This window comes from Genypterus blacodes, unplaced genomic scaffold, assembly GCF_046128005.1.
Source record: "Genypterus blacodes isolate CSIRO-AG114 ecotype Tasmania unplaced genomic scaffold, CSIRO-AGI_Gbla_v1 ptg000082l_1, whole genome shotgun sequence".
Lineage (NCBI taxonomy): Eukaryota > Metazoa > Chordata > Actinopteri > Ophidiiformes > Ophidiidae > Genypterus > Genypterus blacodes.
In genome coordinates, this window is record NW_027466887.1 from 510,001 (window position 1) to 537,560 (window position 27,560).

A 27,560-nucleotide genomic window follows, 5' to 3' on the forward strand; every position below is an offset into this window, starting at 1 on the left:
AGCTGATGCAGGGGAGTGGAGCACACCTGGCAACGGCTGACACCGGCGTCATGGCTGCCAGGTGCTTGGAGCTGCTCAAACAGGAAAGCTGTGTATCCAGGGTCCTGCAGAGGAAACACACACACACACACACACACACACACACATACATTAAGCATATCTCCCTATCTGCTCTTTGGGGAAAATATTCCTGAATGTTGTTCACATTTTCCAGGCGTGTGTGTGGTAAACTGGCGGTGTGGTCCCTGCCTGTCCCCCGGGGGAAACTCACTCCCTGACTTAACCGCTTCCTCCTCTTTGGGACGACTGTTTGTTTAGACTGAGCTGCTCCGCCTGCCCGCAACCCAACACCCACCCTCAGTTTGGCCCCGGCATGTGCTCGATTCACAATGTCTGCCGGGGTGCTGAGAGCAAACGAGCACACGGAAACACGGCGGGAGCTGATCAGCAGAAGATCCCACACTTAGATTCCTTCTAAGAGAATGAGAACTTCTATATCTTTCACTTCTGTTATTTTGCGTTGTGTTTATTTATGTTTATGTTCATTAAGAGATGGTGACCAGTGGAGATTTGTCCTTTCCTTAGTCTCTCTCTGAAGGCTCCCTGGGGTGACCATCTCTGCTCGGGAGGAACAACAACAAAAACAACAGCTGAGGGCCTCCAGAGCCCAGAGACAAACAATTTGCATCTGATAAGAGTCCCAGCATGAAAACATACGACAAGCAAGCAAATGTGAAAATAACTACCTCCTCAAGGATTCCAGCAGCCCACAGAGCCGGGGCGCTACTTTAAAATGCTTTCATTTAATCCTCTTCATCAGGACGGAACGCCACTTTCTCTCCGTCTCACACTCACACTCACACACACACACAGAATAGATAGAAACGCACACGGAAAAACACACAGACAGGCCGAGTCTCTTAAGAGGCATAAAGGGGCACGAAGCTTCTGCCCCGCGGTGTCGCGGCCGAAGTCGGGAGCCCGCAGCCCGTACATAAATGTTTATGAGGCCTCTGCTGCCGTGGAAGCTCCGAGGTGATCAGGAGGAGTGAAGCAGCGGGGAAACAACAATCCACCGCCTTAATGCAGTGCCGCTTAATACAGCAAACCCAATAGACTTAGAGCCCAGGGAGGCAGCGGAGGGCTCTAAATCTCCTCCCCTCCCTGAAAGCAGCTCAATACAAAGAGTTTGTGTTGACCTTTTTTCCTCTGCAAACACCCAGAATGTTAATAACACGGAGCCACACTTTTTTTTTTTTGCTGCCTAACAGGAAATGATGTGCATTTAGAGGTGAACGATGGTTTGTGTCACGGTGGCGTCTATGTGTCCTTACGCTCACCTTGTTTATGAGCGGTGATCCAGGACCATATGGAGGACTAAACTGATGTCTGACCTACGATGGTGGCTCTAGTTAATGATTCACTGTATAGGCTACTTCAGCTACACTTGGGCAAGCACAGACAGGACGCCAGCAGAACGGAGAAACCAGCCCATGCGACTTCCTGGGGGGGGAATGTGTGTAACGCTGGTGAGCTGATGTTAGTGTAAGATCCAAATGAAACACACATTTACACATAAGAGGCTTATAACAGGAAAGAGCTGTGATCAGAGCTTTAAAGAGCGATGTGGAAGGCTGAGTGATCCGGACACGTGGTACAGGGATGGGGACGAGGGACGGGGGACAGGACAGTTCCGCTGGGATAAGACGAAACAGACGATGACCTGATGCTGAGTGAAATGTGAGAAAGAGCTCAGGGGAGAGAGAATACCGACCGGCTGCAGCTTTCACTCGTCCCGTCTGGAGTCGGAAAAAAGTCGTAACCAGTCGACTCCGCCTCTCCATCACCCTGCGCCCTTTACCCTGAGACCACCCCGAACCCACCTCAGGGCACGGGTGAGATGGAAGAAATCAATTCCCCTCTCTTTCCCTCTCTCTCTCCCTCCCTGTGCATTGTTAGGTGTTGATTTAGGGGAGCTAATAAAAAAGACACACAAAGCTGAGCCCATCTGCTATTCAGCTAAGGATTCTGGAGGTTAGAGCGCCGGGCTCTCCTCCTGTAAAGCTGTCTGTGCGCCGAGTGAATAAAGGGTCAGGGCCGCGGGATGGGGATGATGTCGCCGATGATGAGGCGGCGGAGGAGGAGGATGATGATGATGATGCTGGGGCGAGGGTGGGGGGAGAGTACAGAATGATGTGCGGGTGATGAAAGCGAAGGCCAGGCCGTCCGTCTTTATACCCATGATGTCCTGCTGGTCCTCACACACAGAGACCTATGCTGGCAAAAGTGTAAAGTCTGTTGCCGTGGTCCGTTCTCATTCAGGTTAATTGCTTGAGAGGTTGTGCGCACCAGCATAAAGTGGAAAAATGTGAAACATAGGACGCACGAGTACACCCGGCCCAGGAGCCATATTGTTGCTTTTATTATCCGTATGATGTATGGCTGGCAGGTGCAAGTGGGTGTGAAGACTAAGGCAGCGTGTGAGAGATTCGTTCAAAGCATTCCTGCCGTGTGGCGTGGAAGTGGAAGATGGTTTTGGAGCGAGGAAAGAGAGAGAGAGGGAGAGAGGGGGAGAGAGAGGTGGGAGGTTGTGCCCCTTGCCTGGAGGCTTCTAGGTGGGTTGTTGGTTTACTGCCTGTCATTGCTGATCTTTATTAAACTCTGGGGACAAATATAGTCGGACGCTATGGCTACATTATGGAAAGGAGGCGTTCCGTGCACACTGGGGGGCCGGGAGAGAGTGAGAGACAGAGAGAGAGAGAGAGAGAGAGAGAGAGAGAGAGTGAGAGTGAGAGTGAGAGTGAGAGAGAGAGAGAGAGAGAGGGACCTGCCTGGCCTGTGGAATGAGCCCATCACAGCCCCTCAGAGACCCAAGTTCGTCTGTGTCTCTCACACTAAAGGTGATGAAAACCTGCAGAGGGAGAGGAAGAGGAAGAGGAAGAGGGAGAGAGAGAGAGAGGGCAGACTATCCCGACTGCCTTGGCGGCTTGATGGAGGGTGTCATCACCGTCAGCTCATGCCCACAGGCTGATGGAAACAAGCTCAGCCGTAACCACTTACGGATGAGGGGATGAGCGAGGGAGGGAGAGAGAGAGAGGGAGAGAAAGATGCGCCTGATTTCTCTCCGGTGCTTCCTCGAGGGTGCAAACAGCGGCCGGGGCAAAGTCACACATCGGATTCTTCTTCTTCCCTCCTCACACCTCATTTCCCGCGCCTCTGCCGCTGCACCTTCGCCCCCTCTAAGCAGACGGAGCCAAACGTGACCCTCGCCAACGTTCCCCGGATTCGCCCGTCTGACGTGCGGCGCCGGGGCCCAGATACACCGCGCCGGCTTAAATCAAGAGAAGGTCACGGCGATTTGAAATGCATGAGGCGCCCCTCGCCAGCCGAGAGACTTTTAGGCACGCTCCATTGAAAGTAAAATACTCGGGGAAAACATATTTTCTATTCCAGTTGAGCCAAGCGCGCATTTCCCCGGCATAAAAGCTCCACACGACCTGCCGGAGCCGCGACACAGAGACCAGCCGGGCACAATTGTATCCACATTCATCCACGACGAGAGCAAAAAGGAGTGGAAAGTGGTGACATCGCCCGCAGCTTGTCAGCACTTATCTGAGCGGTTGCCAGTTCTCTGCAGTATCCTGTCAAGTGTGATTTACTTTCTCATTTCTAACATCAGTCAAAGTGGAATTTCTACAGAACTAAGAGCAGAAACGGGCGTTGTGGCGAGCGGTGACCTCCGCCGCTCTGCCATCTTTTATTCATTTTTACTCTTTTTTTGGAAGTTTGACTTTCAGATTAAATTGCTCCGTCGCTCTTCCTCTTCTCTCCTTCCCCTTCAGGTTTATCCTGTATTATCCTGCCAGCAGGGGAACATTCCTGTAAATGAGTCAGTAGTGCCACGCCGCGCCGCCGCTTCACGTCTGTCTGCGCTCAGCTTTGTTCTCACTGTTAACACGTTACAATACCTAAGTACTTCCTGTGACTGCATCTTCTAGTAAAACTCCAGACCACACAGCGGCTGAGGACCCTGCTTCACCTTCTCCTGCTTCTGTTCTCTCTCTGTTTACTCGGCCTGTGACACTGTTGGCCCTACGCACACACAGACACACATGCACAGACACACACATACGTCTACATAAGCCTCAAAGGGGAACGACCCTGCAATAAAACCCGCAGGAGCCCAGAGAGCAGAGATCTAGGGGTCGAGGTCGAGAGCTTCCAGCAGGCCCCAAGGTTCCCGCAGGTAGCCCGGCTCGGCTGGGCTGGGCCTGACAGGCGAGCCGGAGGGGGGGAAAGGCCGGCAGCTGTGCCTGCTTCTCCTCCGGCTCGCCTGTCAGGCCGAGGCTGAGCGCGGGAGCGTTAAGGCAGATTACATTCCCGGGATAAAAAGGAACACATCCGAATAGAATAATAATCCCTCTCTGCCCCCTGCACCCCTCCGAGCCGCCCCACTCCCTCCGCTCGCTCGGAGCCCCCGGAGGAGCGGAGAACAGGTCTCGTAGATCTGATTAGATATCAGCCGCTGCTTTTTTACGGCCGCAGCATCCCGCAGTAGATCTGGGACACACACCATTAAGTTTAACCGCTGCCTGCTTGGAGGCACGGAAGACAATGACTCAGGATGTCACGCCGGTGTGCTACTTAACTCTGTGGGAACGCCTCCGCTCCAAACACACCATCACCCCAAGCAGATGTTTGCTGCTGCCTTCTGATTTGACGAGATTAGGCAAAACCTGTAATAAGACTTTCTCCCCCCCGAAAACAAAGCAACAGTATCCACAGCAACACCGGCGCACTGTTATTACCAGCTTGATAGTGTTGTCACGGAGACACACACCTCATGTTCACCGGCTCTCCTTCATCTTTCTCTCAGGGTTTCTGTGTTTTTACAAGAGGGCAAATATAAAGAAATACCTTCACTTCACTAGTTTGGTTAAAGACTGCAGAGTTTTAGGTCCAAATGATGAAAAAAAACAAGATTTCAAGTCGAAAAGTTACAAAGAGCGGGAAATGATTTCACTTTTAAATTCAATACTCGAGTAGAACCACAGAACTAGAACCAAACACTTCATCTGACATACTTAACGTTTTCAAACCAGCACAGCAGTAACAGAATACCACTTCAGGCAAACTTGGCCCTTTTTTAAATTTGAACAAATTACCTGGTTGAGAGGAGCAGTGAGCAGCCAGAGCAACCAGAGCGTCCAGCCCTGCGTGAAGCATCTGGTGGCGAGCGAGCGACTGAGCGGCTCACTTGGGGACAGATGTCAGTCTATGTGTCACAGAGCTGTTTACTCTCTTGAACTGTTAGTGAACTGCTGAGAGAAAATGCTAATCGCTGCTTTGCCCCCTGCACCCTCCCTCCCTCCCTCCCTTTGGGTGAGACTTTCAACACAACGACGGGCGCCACCTGTCCGAAACATCACAGTACCTCCTCCTTCTCCTCTTCCTCCTTCTCCAGTCAGCAATCACAGGAGGGGCGGAAATATATGAAACACACCATTTTGACATGTTCTTATGTATCTCTGTATCTCTTTCGGCGTTCTCGATTTGTTTTTGAGGGCCGATAAAGTTCAGTTCCTTCAAAAACAGATGTCACTGTCCGTCACAAACACACACACACACCCGGGGCCGCAGATCCCTGGCTGACCCCCGGGGAGGTTAAACATAGATAGACTCGCGTGTAATCGCTTGTGAGTCTTTGCCAAACGGCCCGGCACTCATTCATGACCTGCTGTAATTACATGTCATCGCTCCATATGGTTCATCCGCATGTAACCGTGCCGACGCAGAGCCGGACGGGACTCAGAGAAATGGTAGATAATGCATAAAGGATTGGATGTGAGTGTGTGTGTTTGAGTGAGTGTGTGTGTGTGTGTGTGTGTGTTGTGGGCCCTTGTGTGGCTGTCTGTCTCTTAACACCACACCCATCCATCACTCCAGCCTTTCGCCACATGGCCACTTAATTACCCTTTCCTGTTCACTCGTGCACATAAAGAAAACAACCTCCTCTCAGATTGTTTGGACAGACTTCATTCTTCCTCTGACCCCCCATCTCCACCCCCCCATCCCTCTCTGACGTCTCTTTCTTCTCGGGCGACCCCCCCAGGCCCCCCTCTCCCCGACCCCCTTCACCCACTCGCCACCTCAGCTCCTCGTCCCTCCACCTCAGGAGATGTGAGAGACTTTAACAAACTGCCAGGGAAGGCGTCCTTGTTAGACAGAAACTAACAGGGCTGTTCTGGAGCCAGGTGGTGCTGCGAACTGTGCAGGTGAAAGGAAAGGACAGAAGGTGAGGAGAGGAGGGAGAAGCGTGCAGGTAATGAGCAGGAATACCGATCAGCTTTCCTCTCTGAACTCCTCTGCCGTGCAACAATGTGCAGGAGACGAGACCAAACTGCGGCGCGTGTGTGTGTGTGCGTGTGAGTGAATGTGTAATTCAGACGGTGTTCTGTATTCCGATCCATCCGCCGCGCTCGCTGAGAGGCCTATTTCCACCCGAGAGTCCCACTCCACAACACTCAGCGTTGAGCCGTGGATCCCCGATACAACAATTTCCCCCCCGACCGGCACTTTGCTCGCATTTCAATTCCATATTCACACCGTGTGCGTTTGCGTGATGATAACAGCCACCTGCCTCTCTGCTGTCTGGAGCTCCCGGCTCCCTCCACTTTATTCAGACCAAAGACAAACCGCTAAAAGCTGCTGGCAAATAACCTCCAATCCCAGAGCCACAAACACACACACACACACACACACGTGAGCGCAGCGGTTAATTATTGAAGGAGAATGCAAACGAAGTTACTGGAGCTCAAACAGAACTAATTGCATTGGGTGTTTTCCTGCCATCCTACAGCTCCGTCCCATCGCAGAGGAGGGAGAGAGAAATCTCTACGCATCGGCGACGTGATCGGAATTCATCTCTGGATCGACTTTTAATCGTTCCAAGTTTCTTATCAGACAGCAGGGATGCGGCGCACGTACGGCCCGAACGGAGGCGACTTTGCAGGGAAACGCACGTCTCTGCCTCCTCCAGGCGCTGAGAACAACAGCGTGAAAGTGCCAGCGAGGTGAAACGTTGCGTATTCTCTCCTGATACTTTTCCCTCAGAATGGACGGCACAGTAATTATTCTGGCACGCTGCCATGTGGCTTCATATTCAACTTTTCTGTTGCCGTAGAGTCCCAGCCTCTCTCTCTATAGATTGTGTGTGTGGATAATGAGGCACAGTAAGTGGTTATTATCCAGCGCCACACTTTTATTTGGCAGATATCTCTATTTCCGCCCCCCCGTGCAGCGCGGGTGTGTGTGTGTGTGCAACAGGCTGACTGATTAGCGACACCGAAAGTGATTCCGTAATCATTTTCAGACGCTACCTAAAAAGGTTAGCGTTTCCCTTTTTGGCACCTTAACAGCGGCACGGCACGGCAGAGACACAAATCACCCTGAGCCAAGGTGAGTCGCCCCGTCCCATCCCCGCTCCCAGCATGCAGTGCATTATCTCAGAGGGTGACACGCTTTGTGTCGCACAAAGCTGCCGCGTGTCAGACGAACAATGGAACAGCGGCGTCGCGAGCGGCGGAGTCAGCCTGGTGCGGCGGCAGAGGTGTGGCGGGAGAGAAGGGGAATACTAATTCATCATGAAAGATGTCATTACCATGCCAATGAGTTTTGTGAGAACACAATTATCACGACTAATAAAAACTCACGCTTGGTCCCGGCCGGTAAGAGGAGTGATAAAGGAGTGTGTGTGTGTGTGTGTGTGTGTGAGAGGCTGCTGAGCGTATGGACGGCGAAATACGCCCAGATAAGCACAAACCAGTATTTGCTTGTTGTTTCTTTCTGGCTAATTGAGCCGTCTAGACACATTCAGCTGAATCTCAGGGAGATAAGGATGTCCTTACTAATCCACTCGCTCGCTCACTCACTCGCTCGCTCAGGCTGAAGAATCCTCATTCACCGGCCCACACAAGGATTTCCTTATCAAAATAAAAAAGAAGCTCCCTTTCCACATTTTGTCACTTTTGTCTTGGAGGAACAATGACGCGCTGCACGAGGCCGGGCGGCCCCCAAGCACAAAGCGTCTCCAAACCGCTTCGCTTAATATTCAAATGAGCTGCTGAGGATTTCACTTTCTCTGTTTAATGTTGTTTTCCATTCTGATAACTCGCTGCATCCTTGTTTTACTAACCAGAGGTGGAAAGTCACCGACCACATTTCCTCCTGAGTACATTGTGTTGTACTACAAAGAGACAAAAAGCTAAAGTACTTGGGTTTCTGTAGCGCTGGCAGCCCTGCAGTGCCAACAGGGGGCGCTGTTGGACATCAACCAGTCCCTCCGCCTGATTCAGTGCAGCAGCTTGTTGAAGAAGCAACGATCTTCACGTTTTTTTTGCAGGAGTTGGGTGTTGTTTGGGTAAAATCAACACGACCTCATTCTATTTTGGAAGATTTTTTGACTGCAGAGTAAAGACGAACGATTTCACTGCAGATTGCTTGTTTACTTTCGCTTTTGCATATTATCTTACATAAGTGAGGGTGAGGTTCAGCAGCGCCTCCACCACAGTGTGTGTTAGTGATAAATGACTAAACAGACCTAACGCACAGAAACATTCCCACACAGGTGGAGAGCATAGGGATCAATCTGTAGAGTCTGGAGTGTGAGCGAGCCTCCACACGCCGCACAGAGCCCAGGTCCAACAAATCAACAAATTACAGTCTAAGAGGAGAGGAGAGCGACCGTGGGAGGCTGCCAATCTCACCTTTTCACCGCGCAGCTTCCGAAAACCGCCTCTATTCTGGTACAGGCAGCCCGGGCGGACAAGGACGACGCGACGAGCCCCGTTTCAAACCAGCGCCTAACCTTGGACGTGTTGGCAGTGAGGATGTGGGCTGAGTTCTTGTTCTGAACGCTCTGCTCTCCTTCAAGGGCTTCTTCCTGCCTGCTCGCACCGAATGTCACAACACAGGGGAACGTGGGAGAAATTCAGCTCGGCAGACGCAGACGGAGGAATACTGTGGCAGGTTCAGAGCGCCAGGCAGGAAAACAACGAGTGTAAAGCTTGAAGATTTATACTTCTTGCTCAAGGGTACGGTAGCGCTGGAGTGAGCCTCTCCTCTCTGCATATGATCAAGCTTTAACTGCACTCAAGTGCTGGAAAATGACAGAAGTCACGCAAGAAAGGGAAGAGCTAAAGTCTCCACCGCCTCCTCAGAGTCACATATAGATTACACATTTCCAACAGAAGGTAGTGAGATGGTGTGTGTGATGTTTGGAGCGTGATTATGTAAACATTTTGGTGTCAATCCCTTTCGTTTTGCTAAATTTATGCAGCGCACTGCAGTGAAAAGCCCCATTTCAGAACAAATACATCATGTCAGGCTGAATCACAAAGCGCACACACACCCCCCCACCCACACACACACACCCCACACACGCGCACACACACTTCTATGTAAATCAGGCTCAGAGATGCAGGAGCATGCCCGCTCTGTGCGCCGGGTTCGATTGTGGGGCCGGGGGGGTCAAAGGTTAACTAATTGTGCGACTCATTGAGGTCAGCGTGAGTGTGGCCTTCCGACGGAGCGCCGTGACGCCACCTGAAGGTCTGTCAGGGAAGACAAATGAACTCCGACCCCGCTGCTGATGACATCGACCCCAGTCAGCCAGCGCGTTGCCTCGTCTTAATCCGGGTCACGGAGGAAGGGGCAGAGCGGCTACCGGGCCCGGACGCTCTACGTGCTGATGGAGCCGGCGCCCGTGTTTGCCTGTCGGATCCCATCAAACAACACAAACACGGACAATCTTCAGGTTTTTTTCCAAAGGGGCCAAGATCCAAGCGGGATCATATGTAATCAAGAAAGGGTCACGGCAGGTCAGACCCAGTTACAGTCAGCCACGCCGGCCAATCAGGAGCCAGACGGTTCAGACCTTAGATCTTATTATGGAGTTTAAGCAACGTTTGGAATGTCACAGATCTTTACTGCTGTGGCCAAACTGGAATTTCTGTCAGAATTCCCGTCAAAAAATGTTCTCCAAAGGGTCAGAACAGCTTTTTTATCAAGACTGAGACGAAGAAAATCCACCGACTGGAATTCTTTGCGGTCCCTTTTGTTGATTCCACACAATCGCACGGCGCGTTAACATAAACTCCGCGGTCACCTGCCTCCGCTGTGTACACAAAGTGCTGGGGAGGCAGAAACAGAAACGTGGTGCAATCTGCTCCATCTAACAATAGCATTCCTCTCTCTCTCTCTCTCTCTCTCTTCTCTTTTAAGACCCCATAAAGAGCCAAACTTAGCTCTGCCTTCAGACTCTCAACATTCCGACGGAGCGACTCTCAGTTTTACCCGCTCTGCCTCTCAGCTCAGAGATGCTTATCATTTCTTTTTCACCAGTCAATAATTAGCCCGATGCCTAATCAGCTGTTTGTGCCGCTCGCCTGTCCGTGCCTTCTCATTTAGCCGTATCGGGGCAGACGCTGGGGGGCTTCTACCTGCCATAATCTCCCCCCCACTCCCTCCCCTGCCTGCACCACACTGATAGCCGCCTCGCTCCATCTGGAATGCAGGCGTAATCATAAAAGCACATCCAGTGGGTCGGCGGTGGAAAAAAGAGCCACGCCGTCGAAGCGTTCGGCACAAATACGCCTGATGGATGGATGAAACCCGCGACAACTCCCCGCGTGAGGGAAGCAGGTATTGTGATTGGAGGTCTCGGGGATCATCCAAAGTAAAGGAGTGACTCGCTTTCATGATTAACGAAATGTCAAGGAGGATTTCCTTTCCTAAACAGAGACTACAATCACACCAGGCCACCAGCCAAGGGGGTTCCAGACCAGATGGGACGTCGCTCCTCTCCTCTCTCCTCTTCTCCTCTCCTCTGCCCGTCGCTGTTTTGGCAGAAAGAAAACGACCCAAACCTGCGTCAACAGCTGTGGGGGGGGAAGAATCCCCTCGCCCTGCTTTTGCGAAAAGTGACACAAAAATAACAGTGTGAGGTATCCTGCTGAGGGTCACGCCCTGTGGACGGGGCTGTTTTTCCTGGCCGGCAGGGTCACTGTCAGCCGGGGCTGGACCTCCAGCCAGCACACATCAAGGCAGCACTTTCCTAAACTCCATTTTCGCCCCTGACGTTTCCTGTTTTGACAGGAAACGGGAGTTGATAACACGCTCTCACAAACAAGCTTCGATTGCCTCCGACCTGCTGCCAGGCCGTCCTCGTGTGGCGGTGGACGTGTGTTTTCTTAAGAGGGCCTCATGCCCAAACACACAGAGAATGATGTCACGCTGAAACACTGACGCCAACACACTCTCTCCGACACGCAAGCACACACATATCACCACACACCTGCGTTAATGCCAAGCGCCAATAACCTCGAGCGTTTCCAGTCCTTTCTGCGCGTCCAACACTTCCTCATCAGCTCCCAGCGGTGCGCCGAGTCCACGTCACACAGAGGAATGCAATAAAACACTCACACACACACACACCCACATGCACGCACAGACCTCCAAAGTCACGGGCATACACACACAAGGCTGGAAAGACGAAAGCTGTGGTGGCGGGGGTCGCCACAGGGAACCAAACGTGCAACCGGAGGGGCTAAGCGGAGGAGCAAAGTCAATACCTCAGAGGGGAGAGGGAGGGGGGGGCTGCTTTGAAGGCCAAAGGGGAGGTGTGGATGGGTGCTCTGTGTCTCTCTCTCTCTCTCTCTCTCTCTCTCTCTCTCTCTCTCTCTCTCTCTTTTGGGAATGTGGGGCCTTTAATGTTGTCAGGAAGCACCTCGCCGTGAGACACAACAAGTGTAGTGACAGGGGCCATTAGAGAGGCTTTGTTGACGGCCAGAGAGGCTCAAAGGAACGGGACCCTTTGATTGCCCCTCTCTCTGATCCCCCCCACCCACCCCAGCCTTTGTTTATGAGCTAATTAAGCATTGTTTAGCTGCTCCGGGTGCACACACACTCACAAACACACACACAAACCAAAGCCAGCCCCCTTCATCCTCACAGAGAGCCGCCGTGACTTTCGAATGGCCTTTTAGTGCGTCTATAACCTCAACACTCACAACTGCTTTGATTTTAGCACTGAGGCTCAAAACTCACATCAACATCCAAGTGCAGCTCACAGAAGAGTCAGAGTAAAGGGACGGACTGAATGTGTGTGTGTAAGTGAGTGAGTGAGAGAGAGGAGTGGGTGTGTGTACAACAGGTAGGAACCAGGTGAAGGTCTGACAGGTCAAATCCAGTTCATCTCTCTCTCTCTCTCTCTCTCTCTCTCTCTCTCTCTCTCTCTCTCTCTCTCTCTCTCTCTCTCTCTCTCTCTCTCTCTCTCTCTCTCTCTCTCTCTCTCTCTCTCTCTCTCTCTCTCTCTCTCTCTCTCTCTCTCTCTCTCCTCTCTCTCTCTCTCTCTCTCTCTCTCTCTCTCTCTCTCTCTCTCTCTCTCTCTCTCTCTCTCTCTCTCTCTCTCTCTCTCTCTCTCTCTCTCTCTCTCTCTCTCGGGAGTTCAAGTGTGCCCCGGTCTGACCCCTGCCATTGGGACGCCGCAGCCAAAACAAAAAGAGATGAAGACATAAGAGCCCAGCGTGGGACGAAGGGCGGCGGAGGGGTCAGGGGCCGGCCAGGAGGGGGGCGGGGCGGTGTGGTAATGACCGTGTGACGCCGCTGAATGGAATGCTGGGGGGCTGCGCAAGAAGCGGAGGACAGGTTCGTAAATGCGGGAACGGGGACGGACGTGGATGAAGGACGGGTGAACTCCAGGCAGAGGTCGCCGTTGCTCCTGGCAACCGAGGCCTCGCTTGTGCGTCAAACATGAAGCTGACTGGACCTGTAAACCGCTGACACAGGTGTGAGACAGGAGAGCGTCACTGCTTTTTCACAACACGTGTGTGTGTGTGTGTGTGTGAGTGTGAGTGTGTGTGTGTGTGTGTGTGTGTAGCATTTCCTTGTTGCACAGACACGTTCAAAGACATTCCAACCATGTTTTGTTTGATGCAACGGCGGTAAACAACAGCGACTCTGTGTGTGTGTGTGTGTGGTGTGTGTGTGTGTGTGTGTGTGTGGTGTGTGTGTGTGTGTGTGTGTGTGTGTGTGTGTGTGTGTGTGTGTGTGTGTATGTGTGTGTGTGTGTGTGTGTTATACGCATCCAAGAGCCAATGGAGTGAAACTTTAGGAGCATTCCAGCACCTAAAACATGGAACTTTAATGCATCGTTTAAGGAAACACACACACTGGATCAACACACACACACACAGTTAGTGTGTGTGTACCCTCAGTAAGATTGAGGATGCAGCTATGAGAAATTGTGATGACTTAACATGTACCACACACAAACACACAAACTCCCTTTACAGATTTGTTCCCACACACTCTTTCTCTCTCTCACACACACACACACACACACACCCAGCATGGGAGTCAGGTCAGCACTTAGCCGAGGGGGGGACGAGGACCTGACGGCGAAGTTCCCAGAGATGCGAGGGAGGACGGCGAGCTTTTAGAGGCCAAGCTGAACTAATCCTGGGCAGCAAACACACACACACACACACTCTCTCACACACACACGCAGCAGAGAGGCAGTTTGGGACTCGTAAACACGGTGAGGTTTAAGTTTAAGTGCCCGGCACACACGAAGGAGATAAAACAGCCCGGAGCTCTTCAGCGAGAGAGTGACATCATAAAATAGAGCGACGGTAACAAGAGGGGAAGCATAAAGGACGCATCTATTAATGGGAGTGAGTCCATGGGAGAGAGATAGAGAGAGGGAGAGAGAGAGGGAGACAGAGAGAGAGAGACAGAGGGAGAGAGAGAGAGAGAGAAAGAGACAGAGGGAGAGAGAGAGAGAGAGAGAGAAAGACAGAGAGAGGGAGAGAAAGTCAGAGAGAGGAGAGACAGAGAGATTTGCTCCCTGCGTCTCCACAGGGAAGAATGACAGGATCAGGATGATGTCATTCCCAAGACCGTAACATTCCTTGAAAATCGGAATAGGAAGCTACTTATCCGAAGTTTACCACACAGGATACACGCGTGTGGGGCATCCACATGTGTGTGAATGCGTCAGGAGTTGTGCTCGTGTTTCAAATATGAAAACCAGGAAGCAGGAAGTGTTATATCTGTAAGAATCACACAACCCAGAACTCCTCATATTCCGAGAGAAAAAATGGTCGAGCGATGAAACGATACGACAAATCCGATCTGATCTGAGGTGATTCAGCTCCTCCTCCCTCCCTTTCATCTTCATCTTCCTGATCTGGAAGGAATTATGGCATCACACTGAACACACACACGCGAGGAAAGCCATGAAGCATTTTGATTTATGATGACACAAACCACCAACGCACGCCAAAGCTGTTCAAACACGCTGTCGGAAGCGCGCACACATACACACACACACACACACACACACACACACACACACACACACACACACACACACACACACACACACACACACACACACACACACACACACACACACACACACACACACACACACACACACACACCATGATGTCACCTGCCAATCAAGATGCAGGAGCAGCCACTGCAGTTTCGATTGACTTTTTCCTCGAGGAAATTCATTCTGTAAATCCTCGTGGGGGGGGTCATGAAGGGATGGGGGGGTCGGGGCGGTTTGACCTTTTCAGCGTTCTGCCTGTTGAGACGTTCAGGGGACTCAGGATTTTCCATGGATATGAAAGCTACTTTGCTGCCATTTGGTAGAGTGCGACGCTCGGCTATTTCCTGCGAAATGTCAGCAGGCATATTGCCAAGTCGAAGTCACTCCATGATGGAATGAAGCTGAAGCTCACACACACACACACACACACACACACACACACACACACACACACACACACACACACACACACACACACACACACACACACACACACACACACACACACACACACACACACACACACACACACACACACACACCTTCTCTGTCTGTCTATAGGAAAAGTTCCAGGTTTTAAAGGCTTTGTGTGGAGTCAAGGTGTGTTTGATGACATAATGATACAGGATGCTGAGTAAATCATAATTATTGAGTATAATAACTCCAAGGACAGCAGCGATGGAGATAAAGGTCCCGACTGTGGCCACGCCCACAAGGTAATGGTCACCTTCTCTTTGTGGAAACACCGGCAGCGACCACGCAATCATAAATTGGCAGCGGTTAAGATCAGGAAGATGGCCGACTCCTGGGGGAAAAGGAAGGATAGAGAGACTCGGAATGTGCTCCATCTCTCTCTGCTTTGCTCTCACACATTCACACTTCATCCATACACACACACACACACACACACACACGCCGGAGCTGGAGACTCAACCATGAAATGAACATGAGCGGCGTGAACTTTGACTGGCATTTTCACGCCCGCTCCAGGATTTATGGCTCCCTGTGAGTCCTCGCAATAAAAAAAAAAAAAGAAGAAATAAGTCGACGCAAAGCGAGGAAGACTTGCAAGACGAGTTCAATCGTTGACCAATCAGAGCACGGTAAACACAAACACACACAGTCACGCGGACACACACACGAGCTCAATTACTGTTAATGTACAATAATCAGCATCTATGTTACACCCAAAGAAACATCATTACAGTATTAACAAGACTATATAACAATGCTTTCGTAATCGCAGAAGAACATTGTTATTTAAAGACATGATGTAATACTGATGATTACAAAGAGTGAAGCTGTGACTGCTGAAGGTGTTTTTGCTGCCTTGTGGTCGTATAAAAGTATTAAAATGTAACAAAAAGCCTTTAAGTTAATGGAACTTTGACTTTGACCCAAATAGATACATTTCACTATGTTTACATGTTTACCTAATACTCCAAAAATGTGATAGTAGACATAAAATCTTGCATATTTGCAGTATGAGGCCTTCATCACTTGGTCTGCAATCCCATAACCTCGGCCTGTTCAGCTTTAATTGCGTTAAGTTACAGACATGACGTTTGAAAGAGATGATTTATTTGCTTTAATCGTGTAAAGGTTTTAAAGTGCATGTGTCGGCTCGCTGCAGCACGTCGCCCTTCCTCTCCCTCATCCAGACAAATCAAAGTTACAAAGTCAGAACTGAGAGATTAAAGGTCGTCCCCACTAATCACTTTTTACAGCTTTCAAAGATCCGCCTGGCTGAATGAACCCCCAGTCCTCCGCCTCCCCGGCTGAACGCGCTCGCTCTCTCACTGCAAACATTACCAAACAGGCAAACAAGCGTCTGAGCTCTGGCAGGTGAGAGGAGAGAAGCTCCATTAACATCTGCCAGAGAGCAAAACAAACAGGGCCAATGTCAAGAGCAGCTTAGCCGCCGTATTCTGCTGATCTGCTGTTTGCTGCGAGCCTCTGGGCCACGCCCGCCCGCCCGGGCAGAGCGGGCGGTTTGCTCTGTGCATATCCATCTTGGCGAGGATACACAGCGCTGGCGTCCCTCTTTCAGCACATTGCTATAAGCCGGACGATTTGTCTGCTACCACACAGGCCTGCTGTCAATTGAGTGCGTTTTATGGAGCCAGCGGGAGATTACCTCCAACTCGCCTCGCCTCCATCTCCATACGCAGCCTCGGGAATTTATCTCAGCCGCTACGTTCCTCCAATACTCTGAATCAGCTTCCATAATGGACTGCGGCCTGCCCGGAACGCCGCACGTCTCAGTTCACCGTGACGTACGGGCCGAGCAGAACAGAATAAAACAAACACACACTCTCACACACACACACACGGGCAGATCGCCCTGAATTAACAAGTCAAGCTGATTCATTCCCGCCCGTTTCCCCTCTCGTTGCGTTTGTGTTCTGCGGCGGTTGACATTTGTGCCTCTGTTGCTCCGTTCTCAGGCTCAGCAGACCTGTGTAACGCATTGGCCTGTCAGGCTCGGCTGCAGATGCATTGTTTCATTTCGGTCTGGCTCATTGTGACGGAGGATCCTTCATCAAACAGAAACAAACTCACTCAGACAAGCGGCCATTATGCGAGCGGCTCACTCCTCAAACACAGCAACAATGACAAACAGCTAAAGAACACAGGTGTGACCAGAAACTCAGCAGGGCCCAGAGCTCTGATTAAAGGATTCTGTCAACACACTCATTTATAAAACACTAAAATAGACTTCAGCTCTGATTGCCTGAGTGGTGTGTGTGTGTGTGTGTGAATCAAATGAATAAATACACAGCTGGGACTGCTGACAATGACCCACTAATACAAACCTTGACTCCTGTTTGAGAGTGGGATTGATCTATTCTGCACGGCACAAAGAGACACACTCACATTCTTTACTGTCATAATGTTGGGTTGGTGCTGCTTTGTTCAAACATCTGTTTATCAAAGCAGAGAGGCATCTCGGCTTTTCACCTCATTTCCCATCAGCTCTTTATAACATAATGGAGGATTTTCTCTCCTTGCTGCTTGTTTCTTCACCTTTTTCCTTCTGTTTTGAGAGGAATAATTTGGCTTTTTGTTTGCTGAACAGGCAACAAACACTTAAAATGACTGAGAAAGAGATTTGAGAGCGCAGCAATAAGGAGAAGGTGATGGGGTAAATCCCCACTTGCTCTAAACAGCTCTGCTCACCTTGACAGGTAAGTGAGGGAACATCTGGACAGTGATGTTACAGCGGCATGCAGACGGAGCCAGATGGCCACAGAAGGACACATTCATGTAAACCCTATGCATATGTTTGTGTCTGAATTCACGCTCCAGTGCATGTGTGTGTGTGTGTGTGTGTGTGTGTGTGTGTGTGTGTGTGTGTGTGTGTGTGTGTGTGTGTGTGTGTGTGTGTGTGTGTGTGTGTGTGTGTGTGTGTGTGTGTGTGCATCTGCTGGGGAGCTTCAGTCAGCTCCCGTTTCATCTCGCCCGCTGCTGCTCTGCCTCTGTGAGCAGAGGGAAGGAGGCGCGGCAGCTATTCCAGGTGGAGAATTCCTCGACAGATTGATCCCGTGATGAAAGTCGATGAGCGTCGGCCTCTGCACCACGCCGGCCCATCAGCCCCCTGCATCTGTGCACCTTGAACCCATTTCCTGCCACGCTGCCTTGTGGCCGACTGCAATTTGCCGTTGCGGGCGAGAGATAACTGCAGGAGCAGGCGGCGGCAATTGGGGTCAATTCACTTTCAGTTCACCCAATTAAAGATGTAAAATGAAACTGCTGTACACACACACACGGTGGATTTGGCCTTCGCTGCGTGCGCGGATTTGCGTCAAGGCGAGAATACAGGGTGTGTGTGACCGACGGAGGTCAGCGGGACAAGCTGGGGAAATCTGGAGGCAGGAAAGTGAGTGAGCAAACCTTTACGCTCCCTCGGGTGCTGCCGGGTTCCTTCAGCGTCAACATCTAAAGTGAGTGGGTGGTAGAGAATGTAATGTATAGAATAGATCAAATATGAACTTCCTGGGGCGCTTGAATAGGAAACTGTGAAAACAACAACACTGAAGTGACTTCAAGAGAAACAACTATAATTATCAAACTGCATCTGTTTGTCTCTCACCAATACTACATCAGAATCGCCATGGTGACACACACGTGGTCCTTCTATCTAAGCATGTGGTGTACCTTATGACCCTATATGGTTTTCATGTGGGTTTGGTTCATTTGGATCAAATTGCATCCACAGATAATCTAACATGGAGTAAACACACCTGATCTGTGGGTGAATGAATGACGTCGTGCAGTCTGGACGTTGGGTGGCCTTGACTGTACAGTGAACACCCTGCTGATACAGTGCAGTGCAGTGCAGTGCAGTGCAGTTGGGCAGAGCTGTGACTGATGTCTGCCTCTTGACACCAGATTATTGTTCTGTGCTCTAACGCAGCCACATGCCATAAAGCTGAGAGGAGAAGAGGCGAGAGGACGAGCTAAGGGTCTGTTCTCCTCCTCCTCTTCTCCCATAACCTCTGGAGTGCACACAGACACACACACACACAGACATCAAACAGCGCCCCAGGAGCTCAGGTGCTTAGAGGTGAATAGAATAATATCGTCACGCTCTGTTTTAACTCAGCGCTGCTCTGGTTTCACAACCGGAGGGGTGTTTTTATACACAGTATTCTTCTTCCTCTCTCTCTACGGCCATTCGTCTGCCACTCACTCCATCCGGTCGTCTGCCCCCCTGCAGTGAGCCTGGCAGCGTACACCTGTTACAGTCTACATCAGACACCACCCCCCCCCCCCCCCCCCCCCGAAACTCTAGACTACCATGAAAACTGTGAAGAACTGAGAGAAAAGGTCAAACGTCTGTCAACAAAAGAGAGGTAACAGCACCTCCAACCTCCTCGCCCGCCCTGAGAGGCAGCACACAGGCAGGTAGAGACGCCCACGCCTCCTCCCACACTCTCTCAGGCCTGTTTATGGACACGTGCATGAGGAAAATAGAAAATGTGAAGTAATATTCCCGCATGTGCACAATATTAATGGAACAAACTCCAATGTTCCACAGCTTTTTGGCCCAGAAACACACGTGGCATTTACGTGAGGTTCAGTCATTTCCCTTCCTCTGTACTTCAGGAAACAAAAGCCATTTGTAACACTTAGGAAGATTCACTAACAACACTGGACTTTAAGTGGATGAGTGATCATAGGGGGAACAGAACTGGAATTTATGGATTTCCCAAATCCATGTCCACACTCATACGGGTGGAGTATTAATGATTTGTTTGCTCTCTCTCTCGCCATAAACCCCAATAAAACTATTCCCCGGCGCCAGACGTCACTCACTAATCTCTGTCTCCACAGTGTCGTTGCTCAGCTTGTGTACCAGATCTGGTTTCACAGGTGGCCAGAGGGTCAAAGGTCAACACAAAGGGTATGAAACTGACCCGGGCGCTCAGACGCTGCAGGTTTAGCTCATTAGCTGTGGTGGCTTGTGGTCGTGGCCTGCCTCTCTCTCTCTCTCTCTCTCTCTCTCTCTCTCTCTCTCTCTCTCTCTCTCTCTCTCTCTCTCTCTCTCTCTCTCTCTCTCTCTCTCTCTCTCTCTCTCTCTCTCTCTCTCTCTCTCTCTCTCTCTCTCTCTCTCTCTCTCTCTCTCTCTCTCTCTCTCTCTCTCTCTCTCTCTCTCTCTCTCTCTCTCTCTCTCTCTCTCTCAGATGGAGGCTTTCCTTTGAACCTGGAGCAACAATGAGCCTCCTTGCATATTTCATAAAGAAACAAAGCTATCAAGTGACGCGGCTTTAGTCTAAACTCTGACCAGGGGCTTGAGCCTCTTCAGCCTGGCCACGGGCGAGGACTCATCGCCTTCACGGGGTCACAATAACTCCAGGCTGTGGCACCCATACAAGCACTAATGGCCCTTTGTTGTCACTGACAGTCTCTTGACTTTTTCATGAGACGCCTGATGGCACTGTCGTCTCATTTGCATCATCGGCACACACACACACACACACACACACACACACACACACACACACACACACACACACACACACACACACACACACACACACACACACACACACACACACACACACACACACACACACACACACACACACACACACACACACACACACACTATTAAGTATCCCTTTCAGGTTCGGAAGCGTCCAACAACAGCACGGGAGAGTTTGCATTGATGAGCCGCTGACTCTGATTACAGCAAAGAGTCATTTTCCTCACTTTGAAGTTGAGGCTGAGGCCTGTAAAGCGATCATCTTTCTTCCTCATATCACATAGACGCCGTGTCCAGCCACATAAAGCGCAGAGTGTAATTATTGAATCCAGACTGTCTGCTATTCACTATTGAAGTCTTTTTGCCTGCTGTAGGTTTTAATTATGCAAATGAACAGAATTATAAAGAGCCTGGAGGCCGCGATCCTTTAACTTAAGTATTAAAAGTAGTTTTTGGGGGTAACTGTGCTTTAATATTGAAAGTAAAAGATTCTTCATTCCTCACTGTGGCATTTAGCCTGAATTCTCGCAACATTTCAACTTTATTTTCTCTTTAGATTACTTTTCTCCTTATTTTCTCATGTAAACCTATCCCGTTATAGTTTAAAGCAAAGTAATGGAGTTAAAGCTCATATTTCAGCGCAGTAAAAGAAAAGGCAAATCATAAATACTCCACATATTTCCATGCCGTCATGAACTACTTTTCCTTTAGGTTTAAGAGGAGAATCCCACCTGGAGGTTGTTGAGTTCCTCCTCTCTTCTCTGTCCGTCCTTTCAATAAAGGGCAATTTAGCACAGCTTTAATCATCTGTCTGAGCACCATAAAATGTGTCAAGGCAGCTAAAACTTGGGCTGGTCGCTCAAGGACATCATTTAGCAAAGTTAATTTGAGGTTGAGACTCTTTAATCTCTTTGTCGTAAAATATTGATAATGTAAAAAAGCGCCGTAAATTAAATGTATTAGAAACAATATTTAACAGCAGACACCGTTTCTCTTTAAACAAGGCACTCTGGGGTATAAAGCGTAAAGAATGGCTGCGTGGACGTAAAGACATTGTTGGACGCGAAGAATGACTTCTGGTCTTCAGTTCTATAGAGCTGACGCGGCGTTTCCTGCGCCGGCGGGACAGAATGGGATTGTTTGAGCCCCCAAACAGGAAAACACAAACACTATGTGGGGAAGGCTTCCGTGTGCGCTGGACTTTCTCTCCAGCAAGAAAAGCAAAATGCATTCAAGCCACAACACTGTTCCTTGAGTTTCTTATCCGCTCACTACTACTGTACTCAAACAATGCGTCTGCTGGCAGGCCGAGGGGGGAGGCGGAGGGGGGTGGAGGGGACGTCTGGGGACCGGGCCCACTTCCTCTGCACACAAAAAAAATGGGCAAGGAGGGGAAGTGCAACCTCGCGTAAACAGTCCCCGCTCTCGCTTTCCCATGATGACCGCAGACACAACACAGGCCCAAGCCCCTTTTTCTCCAACGGCAACAGGTAGCGCCGATCCCAGACAGGCCACCTGAGTCGCCCTCCTGACCTTTATTCTCTGTGCGGAGGAAGCCACTTGGAAGCAATCACCCGTGACCGCGTCCTCCGCTGAGGCCTCTACAGGTGAGCGGAGCAAACCCTCAAGAAGACAAAGGCTTTATTATCCTGTGGCTCGGAGGAGCTCGGACCGTAACCCTGATACAATAACAGCACCCTGCCATCACTGTGTGCCACCCTGGAATTAAGGCCCAATTTAGCCATCAACAAGGGTAAAATAGGAGAAAGGGGGCCACTCTCATCCCTCCCTCCACACACAGAGCACCTGGTAAAGGCCACAAAGTGCTGCTGGAGGCCCAGGCACTAAAAAGGGGAGGTCAGTTCCCATGGCAGTTAAGGGGAAACTAAATGTGTTTAAGGGGGTGGATTTACCCGATACCTGAACACAGATCTGCTCTGACCTCCTACAATCTCTCACGACGTTGAGACCACACAGAGAGAGGACCCAGGTGCTGGAGGAAACGCCCCCCCCTGTCCCTTGTTCTACCTGTCCCCACGTGGATATTAGGTGCTGTGGGATTTGGGGTGAAGCTGCTGGGTGCTGTAATCTAATCCCAGCGCGAGACCTTCTCTAAAACGGGACAACAAAGGAGAAGGAGAGCAGACCCGGGGGCGAAGGCAGCGCGCCACCAGAGCTGCAGCCTATATTTAACCACGGTGGGAATTGTGGGAGCAGCCATACAGGAACACTTTCAATGCGCAGCGAAGGTCGACTGGGACTAAACTTCCTCCTCGGTCTGCGACGAGAGCGGCTCGCTTGTTTCAACCCGACGTCGACCCCCACCACACACACACACCCACCCACTCCCCAGCAGCAGAATAAAGAGATAAGCATTGTTTGGCCAAACAATGGGCCACTTTCAAAGTCTTGAAACCTTCTATTTTCAACATCCAAGGCCGGCATTGGAAGCTCAGCACAGACATAAACAACTTTATAAGAGCAGGCTGAGGGATTTACTGGGACAATCATAGAACCTGGCGTGGATGTGACCCCAGTATCCACAGATATCAGCGTGAGGAGCAGCAGGTGCAGGTGGTCTAGTAAAGCTCAGACTGAGAGGCTGGAACAAAGGCTCTTTCTTGACCTTCCTGCAAATGTGGGTCAATTTACCAGAAGGGGTCCAGTGGGCTCATATCACCATAACACACAGCTATCATGGACTTCCTAGATCTTCCAAAACATGCATTTATCAACAAGTTAATGTCAGATCCCATATGCACAAACACCCATAAAGCCAACACAAAATGAAACTGAGACTAGAGGAGAGGAGAGGAGAAGAGAAGAGTAGAAAAGTTTCTTTGACAAACCTTGAGTGAGTTCTGCTCCGCCAGCGTGATCGCCTGCTTCTTCAGCTCCGACACTTTCTTCTGACACTGCGGGCAAAAGCTCCCCTTCTGCTCCGACTCGGGGATGCAAACGGACCCGGCGCCCTCGGGAGGAGGCCGGCTGCTGCAGCGCGCGTCCTCCGCCGAATGGAGCCTTTTCCTGGGGCTCGTGTCGACGGTGGCCGGTGACTCCCCGCTCAGACATCCCTCCACCTTCGGCGTAACAGACGAGTGTTTGGAGGGGGTAAACGTTTGGGTTTGTGGGAGACACAACAGAGTAACATCCCCCCCAATTTGTGTGAGCGTGTGTCTGTGTGTGTTTGCGTGCACCTTGACAACCCGTGTAAATAGGAGCGCGTACAGAGTGACAGGTGGAAACAATTGATAATTAATAGTTTTTACTTCAATATCCGCAGTGAGACACTTACAGCGAGTCTGCAGTCTTTAGCAGAATTGCCCCCAAATGATTCCATCCTCCAAGGGGGAGAAAAAGGGGGGAGGAATTTCAGGAAAACGTCTTGGCGAAGAACTCAAAAGTTTGGCATCTGCGCCATAAGCTGCACCGGGGACGAGCCTGGAGCTGAGCGGTCATCTGTCACGGTGTTCCGCGGGGGGACAGCGGCTGGTCGTGTGAGGTGGAGGCGGTTGCGAGTCCCATAACTTTTTCCAGAACAGCGGAGGAGCTCTTGGGCACGGGAGGGTGCTCGGGCGGCGCGCAAGGGGGCGGATTTTACGCGTGGAGTGGGAGGGCAAAGTGGGGAGAAGTTTCCTGCTCGGGGTGGGGGAGCTACATGAGGAGGGCGCAGAGCTGCTAACACACACACACACACAGAGACGCACACACCGGGCTGGATTGTTAGGTGTGTGTTCCTCCATAAGTACTATCAAATACAGAATTCACTGGTTATTGATGCATTCCTCTGAATTGACAGTTTACGTTGATATAGTGTCTAATTTGTTTTGTCAGCGCTTATTTTATTTATTTATTTATTTATTTATGTGTTCTTGCTTTTGAGCTGATGGAGACTATTTTACGCACACACACTGGCTGCTCTGTTTCGTTGGCTATAAGCAACTGTTGCCTCTCCTCTCCATGCGTCGTCTGCGTGTCCTCAGCGTTACTCTGGCGCCACCCTCTGGCCAAAATGGGGAGTGACATTCCGTTTGTCTCAAACCAGAGGAAGAAGGGTGCGGGGCAGTGAGGTTAAATATTTATTTGGTAAACTTTGAATATTTCATGTGGGTGATGTCACCGACGGCGTCCTCATGCGCCCCCCACCCTAACCCAAACATCCCAATCCTTTTCTAATTTTCCAGCTTTTCCGCGAGTTTTGGTAGAACACACAGCTTTCCACACACACACACACAGATTTTAACAGCACAACTCGTTGCAAATTCAACCAGATGGGGTTCACGTGAAGAGCATATGGGGTCTAATCTATTTTCAGTGCCATTTAAATTGTTTTTCGAGCTGGGATGTAATAACAATTTTCCGTGCAAGCATCATTAAGAAACATAAAACCAAGATCAGTCCATATAATCTTAAAATAGTATTTTAACCCTTCACATTGGAGTTCTCTCTACAAGAGGGGGATTCGTCCATCAGTCCTCCACATTGGCTGTAGTCTATTCAAATCAAAGTTGTTTGACAAGAAAATGTACTTTTCAAGTGTTGAAGAATTCTGTCCGCGTGTAAAATAAGACGAACTAAGTGATGATGGATATCTTGTGAAGTTTCGGGTGATGAAGAGGATCCAGGCTGCTGTTCTAGGTCCTGAACGCGGACAGAAGCCCGAGGCTGTCACAGGCAAATCAGCTGTCCGCTCATCACCGTTTCTCCTTTATTCCTACCCAGTGTACCGTTAAAACCAGCGTGTTAAATATCTCAAATAAACAACACGTGCTTTGTTTCTCTTACCTTTGTTTTTCTCCTCAGCAGGTGACTTGTAAATCCAAATATGATGTCGGAGTCAACGAGGATTGTCCCCAGGTCTATGAGGCTGGGGTTGGGCTTCTCAGCTCCAGGAGACCCCGGTGAGTTTGGTAGAGCCATGCGGGCAGTAAGTGTAGTCTCGACGATATTCCGCGCCTCGGGAAGCTACTTGCTGTGCGGAGCCATCAATTTCAAATCTCTCATACCCTCCAAACACATCCAAAAGGCTTAATCCGGACATCCAGTGACTGGCGGCGAGCGCTCACACGTGTGCGTAAAAGAAGCTCTCCAATGCAAACACGACCAGGGGAGGAAGAAAGCGGTAGCATCCATCCACGGGTGAAGACATTTAGATCCACTGAGATACTTTTAGAGGCATCCCGAAGAAGAAGAAGCTGCTCACGGGGCTGATGTTTCAGCTCTGCAGGTCTGAGAGCGAAGGAGCACCTTGTTCCGCGCTGCGCTCTGTTCTCCAGCATCCACACCTCCCTCCCTCTCTCTCTCTCTCTCTCTCATCCACTCAGTCCCTCTCTCAGTCACTGATGACCTGTTCTCCCACCCGATTTGCTGGTGGCAGCCCCCACCAGAAGCTCCACATGTTAAAACACAACCACTTACAATCACATAACATGTAACATTGATATTCATATTGTCCTAAGTTGTAATTTGATCTCATATCGTTTATTTTTTCAAGCATACATTTCAGTGTTTACAGTCAGTTCCTGATGTCTAAGATCCCTTTAAAGTGGTTAGGAATCTGAAACATTTCCACCGGCTGTGCCTTGTTATCCCATAGATTGAATGGTTTAAGTCAGTGAGCGGTTGTGGTTCAGGGGATCCATCCCGTCGATGTAATTAGTCTGCATATGGATGCATGAATGAGACTATAGACTTAAAGGAGAACTTCAACTGAAAATAGACTTTACACTGGATTTGATCAGGTCAGGCTTAATTGGTGCGTTTGCAGTTTCTCCTAAAGGTGTGAGAGAGAGAGAGAGAGAGAGAGAGAGAGAGAGAGAGAGAGAGAGAGAGAGGGAGGGAGGATTGTAGTGGTGATGTCATCCCGGAGCTGTGAGTGGAGTAATGGAACAACTGATACTGTGACATCGTCCACGGTGAATTGAGTAAATGACACCGAGCGGTACATACTCAGATAAAACCTCCATGAACACACACTCATTCACCAGCATAGCGGTCCAACTCACACACACAATTACCTGATGACATCACACATTCAAGCCTTCATGCTCTGATTTCCACCTTAAAGAGACAGTTGTGCTTGCAGGCTTCAACTTTACTGAATAAATGAAGAGTGGCCGTATTTAGGTTCTTACTGGAGCTCCTGGTTGATGATCACTGCATTTCTTCATCAGATCAAGGTTTGGTACTTCTCATGGGATGAAAACATTATCAGATGGGGGGGTCCTTTTGGGTGTGAAAGTTTGGGGGCCCCTGGGCAGCTTTGCTTTCTCTAGGTCAGAGATGATGAACTGCAGATTTACTGCTTGCCACAATGGTGATTGGACAGATAAGAGGATGGATTGAATAATAAATATCCAAGCGATGAATAAATTATTTTTCAGCCCTCAAACACTCCACAACCCCCCCCATCTTTACTATGGATTGTAATTATCAGTCCAGTGACAACCTAAGCAACAGACCCCCCCCCCCCCCCACCACCTCAATCACACATACGTTTTGTGAGTGTGGTGTAAGGGGGGGGGGGGGGGGGGGGGGGGGTCTGTTGCTTAGGTTGTCACTGGACTGATAATTACAATCCATAGTAAAGATGATTTACCATGTCCGTCACCCAGCTCTCCTCACCGGAGGAGGTTTGGTTTGAGTCTCCCAGGCCGCTGATGAAATTCCGGGGACAGGATCCCAGGGGACCCTCCTGCTACATCTGCTGCCCTTGTGCACGTACAGGGGAAATCGCTCTGGGCATCTCATTAATGCCTCTCCTATGTCTTCCCTGTGCCTGCCAGACCTCTGCGGCTTCTCCCGGGTGAACGGAGCGGCTTTGTGTGGAACGTTTAGCAAATATTGATAGTTCTTGGCACACCGATGAGATCAAAGAGAAGAAGAAGAAGAAGGCAGCGGGGGAGAGAGTGGGGGGGGGGCTGTCTAATACGGGAGAGGGAGTAATCTGTGCACAGTGCTTTCATGAATGATTTATGCAATATAAAGTAGTCCTTGGGAAAGAGAAGCACTTGGGTCTTCAGAGGTTGGCGAGGTTTTCACTTTGGGGGTTTTCCCATCAAATCACCAGAAATCTAACTTACAAGACAGAGCGGGCATGCCTCCGCCAAGGCCGAGGAGTGGTCCAATTATGACTCCTTCTTTCAGAGATTAAATTTAACAGGTCACTGAGTG

General features: G+C 50.2%; 1 protein-coding gene across 1 annotated transcript in view; it reads right to left on the bottom strand.

Moving 5' to 3' along the window:
• kif26ab (kinesin family member 26Ab) overlaps positions 1-23,916 on the bottom strand; it is a 60,380-nt gene extending 36,464 nt beyond the window's left edge. The window contains exons 1-3 of the mRNA XM_076158486.1: positions 23,683-23,916; positions 23,237-23,467; positions 1-104 (exon numbers count right to left, since the gene is read on the bottom strand). The exon at positions 1-104 is cut by the window's left edge and continues 349 nt beyond it. Of these exons, the coding sequence (XP_076014601.1) occupies positions 1-104; positions 23,237-23,467; positions 23,683-23,727 (380 nt within the window). The 5' untranslated portion in view covers positions 23,728-23,916. The remainder of the gene's footprint in view (positions 105-23,236; positions 23,468-23,682) is intronic.
• Positions 23,917-27,560: the final 3,644 nt, after the last annotated feature.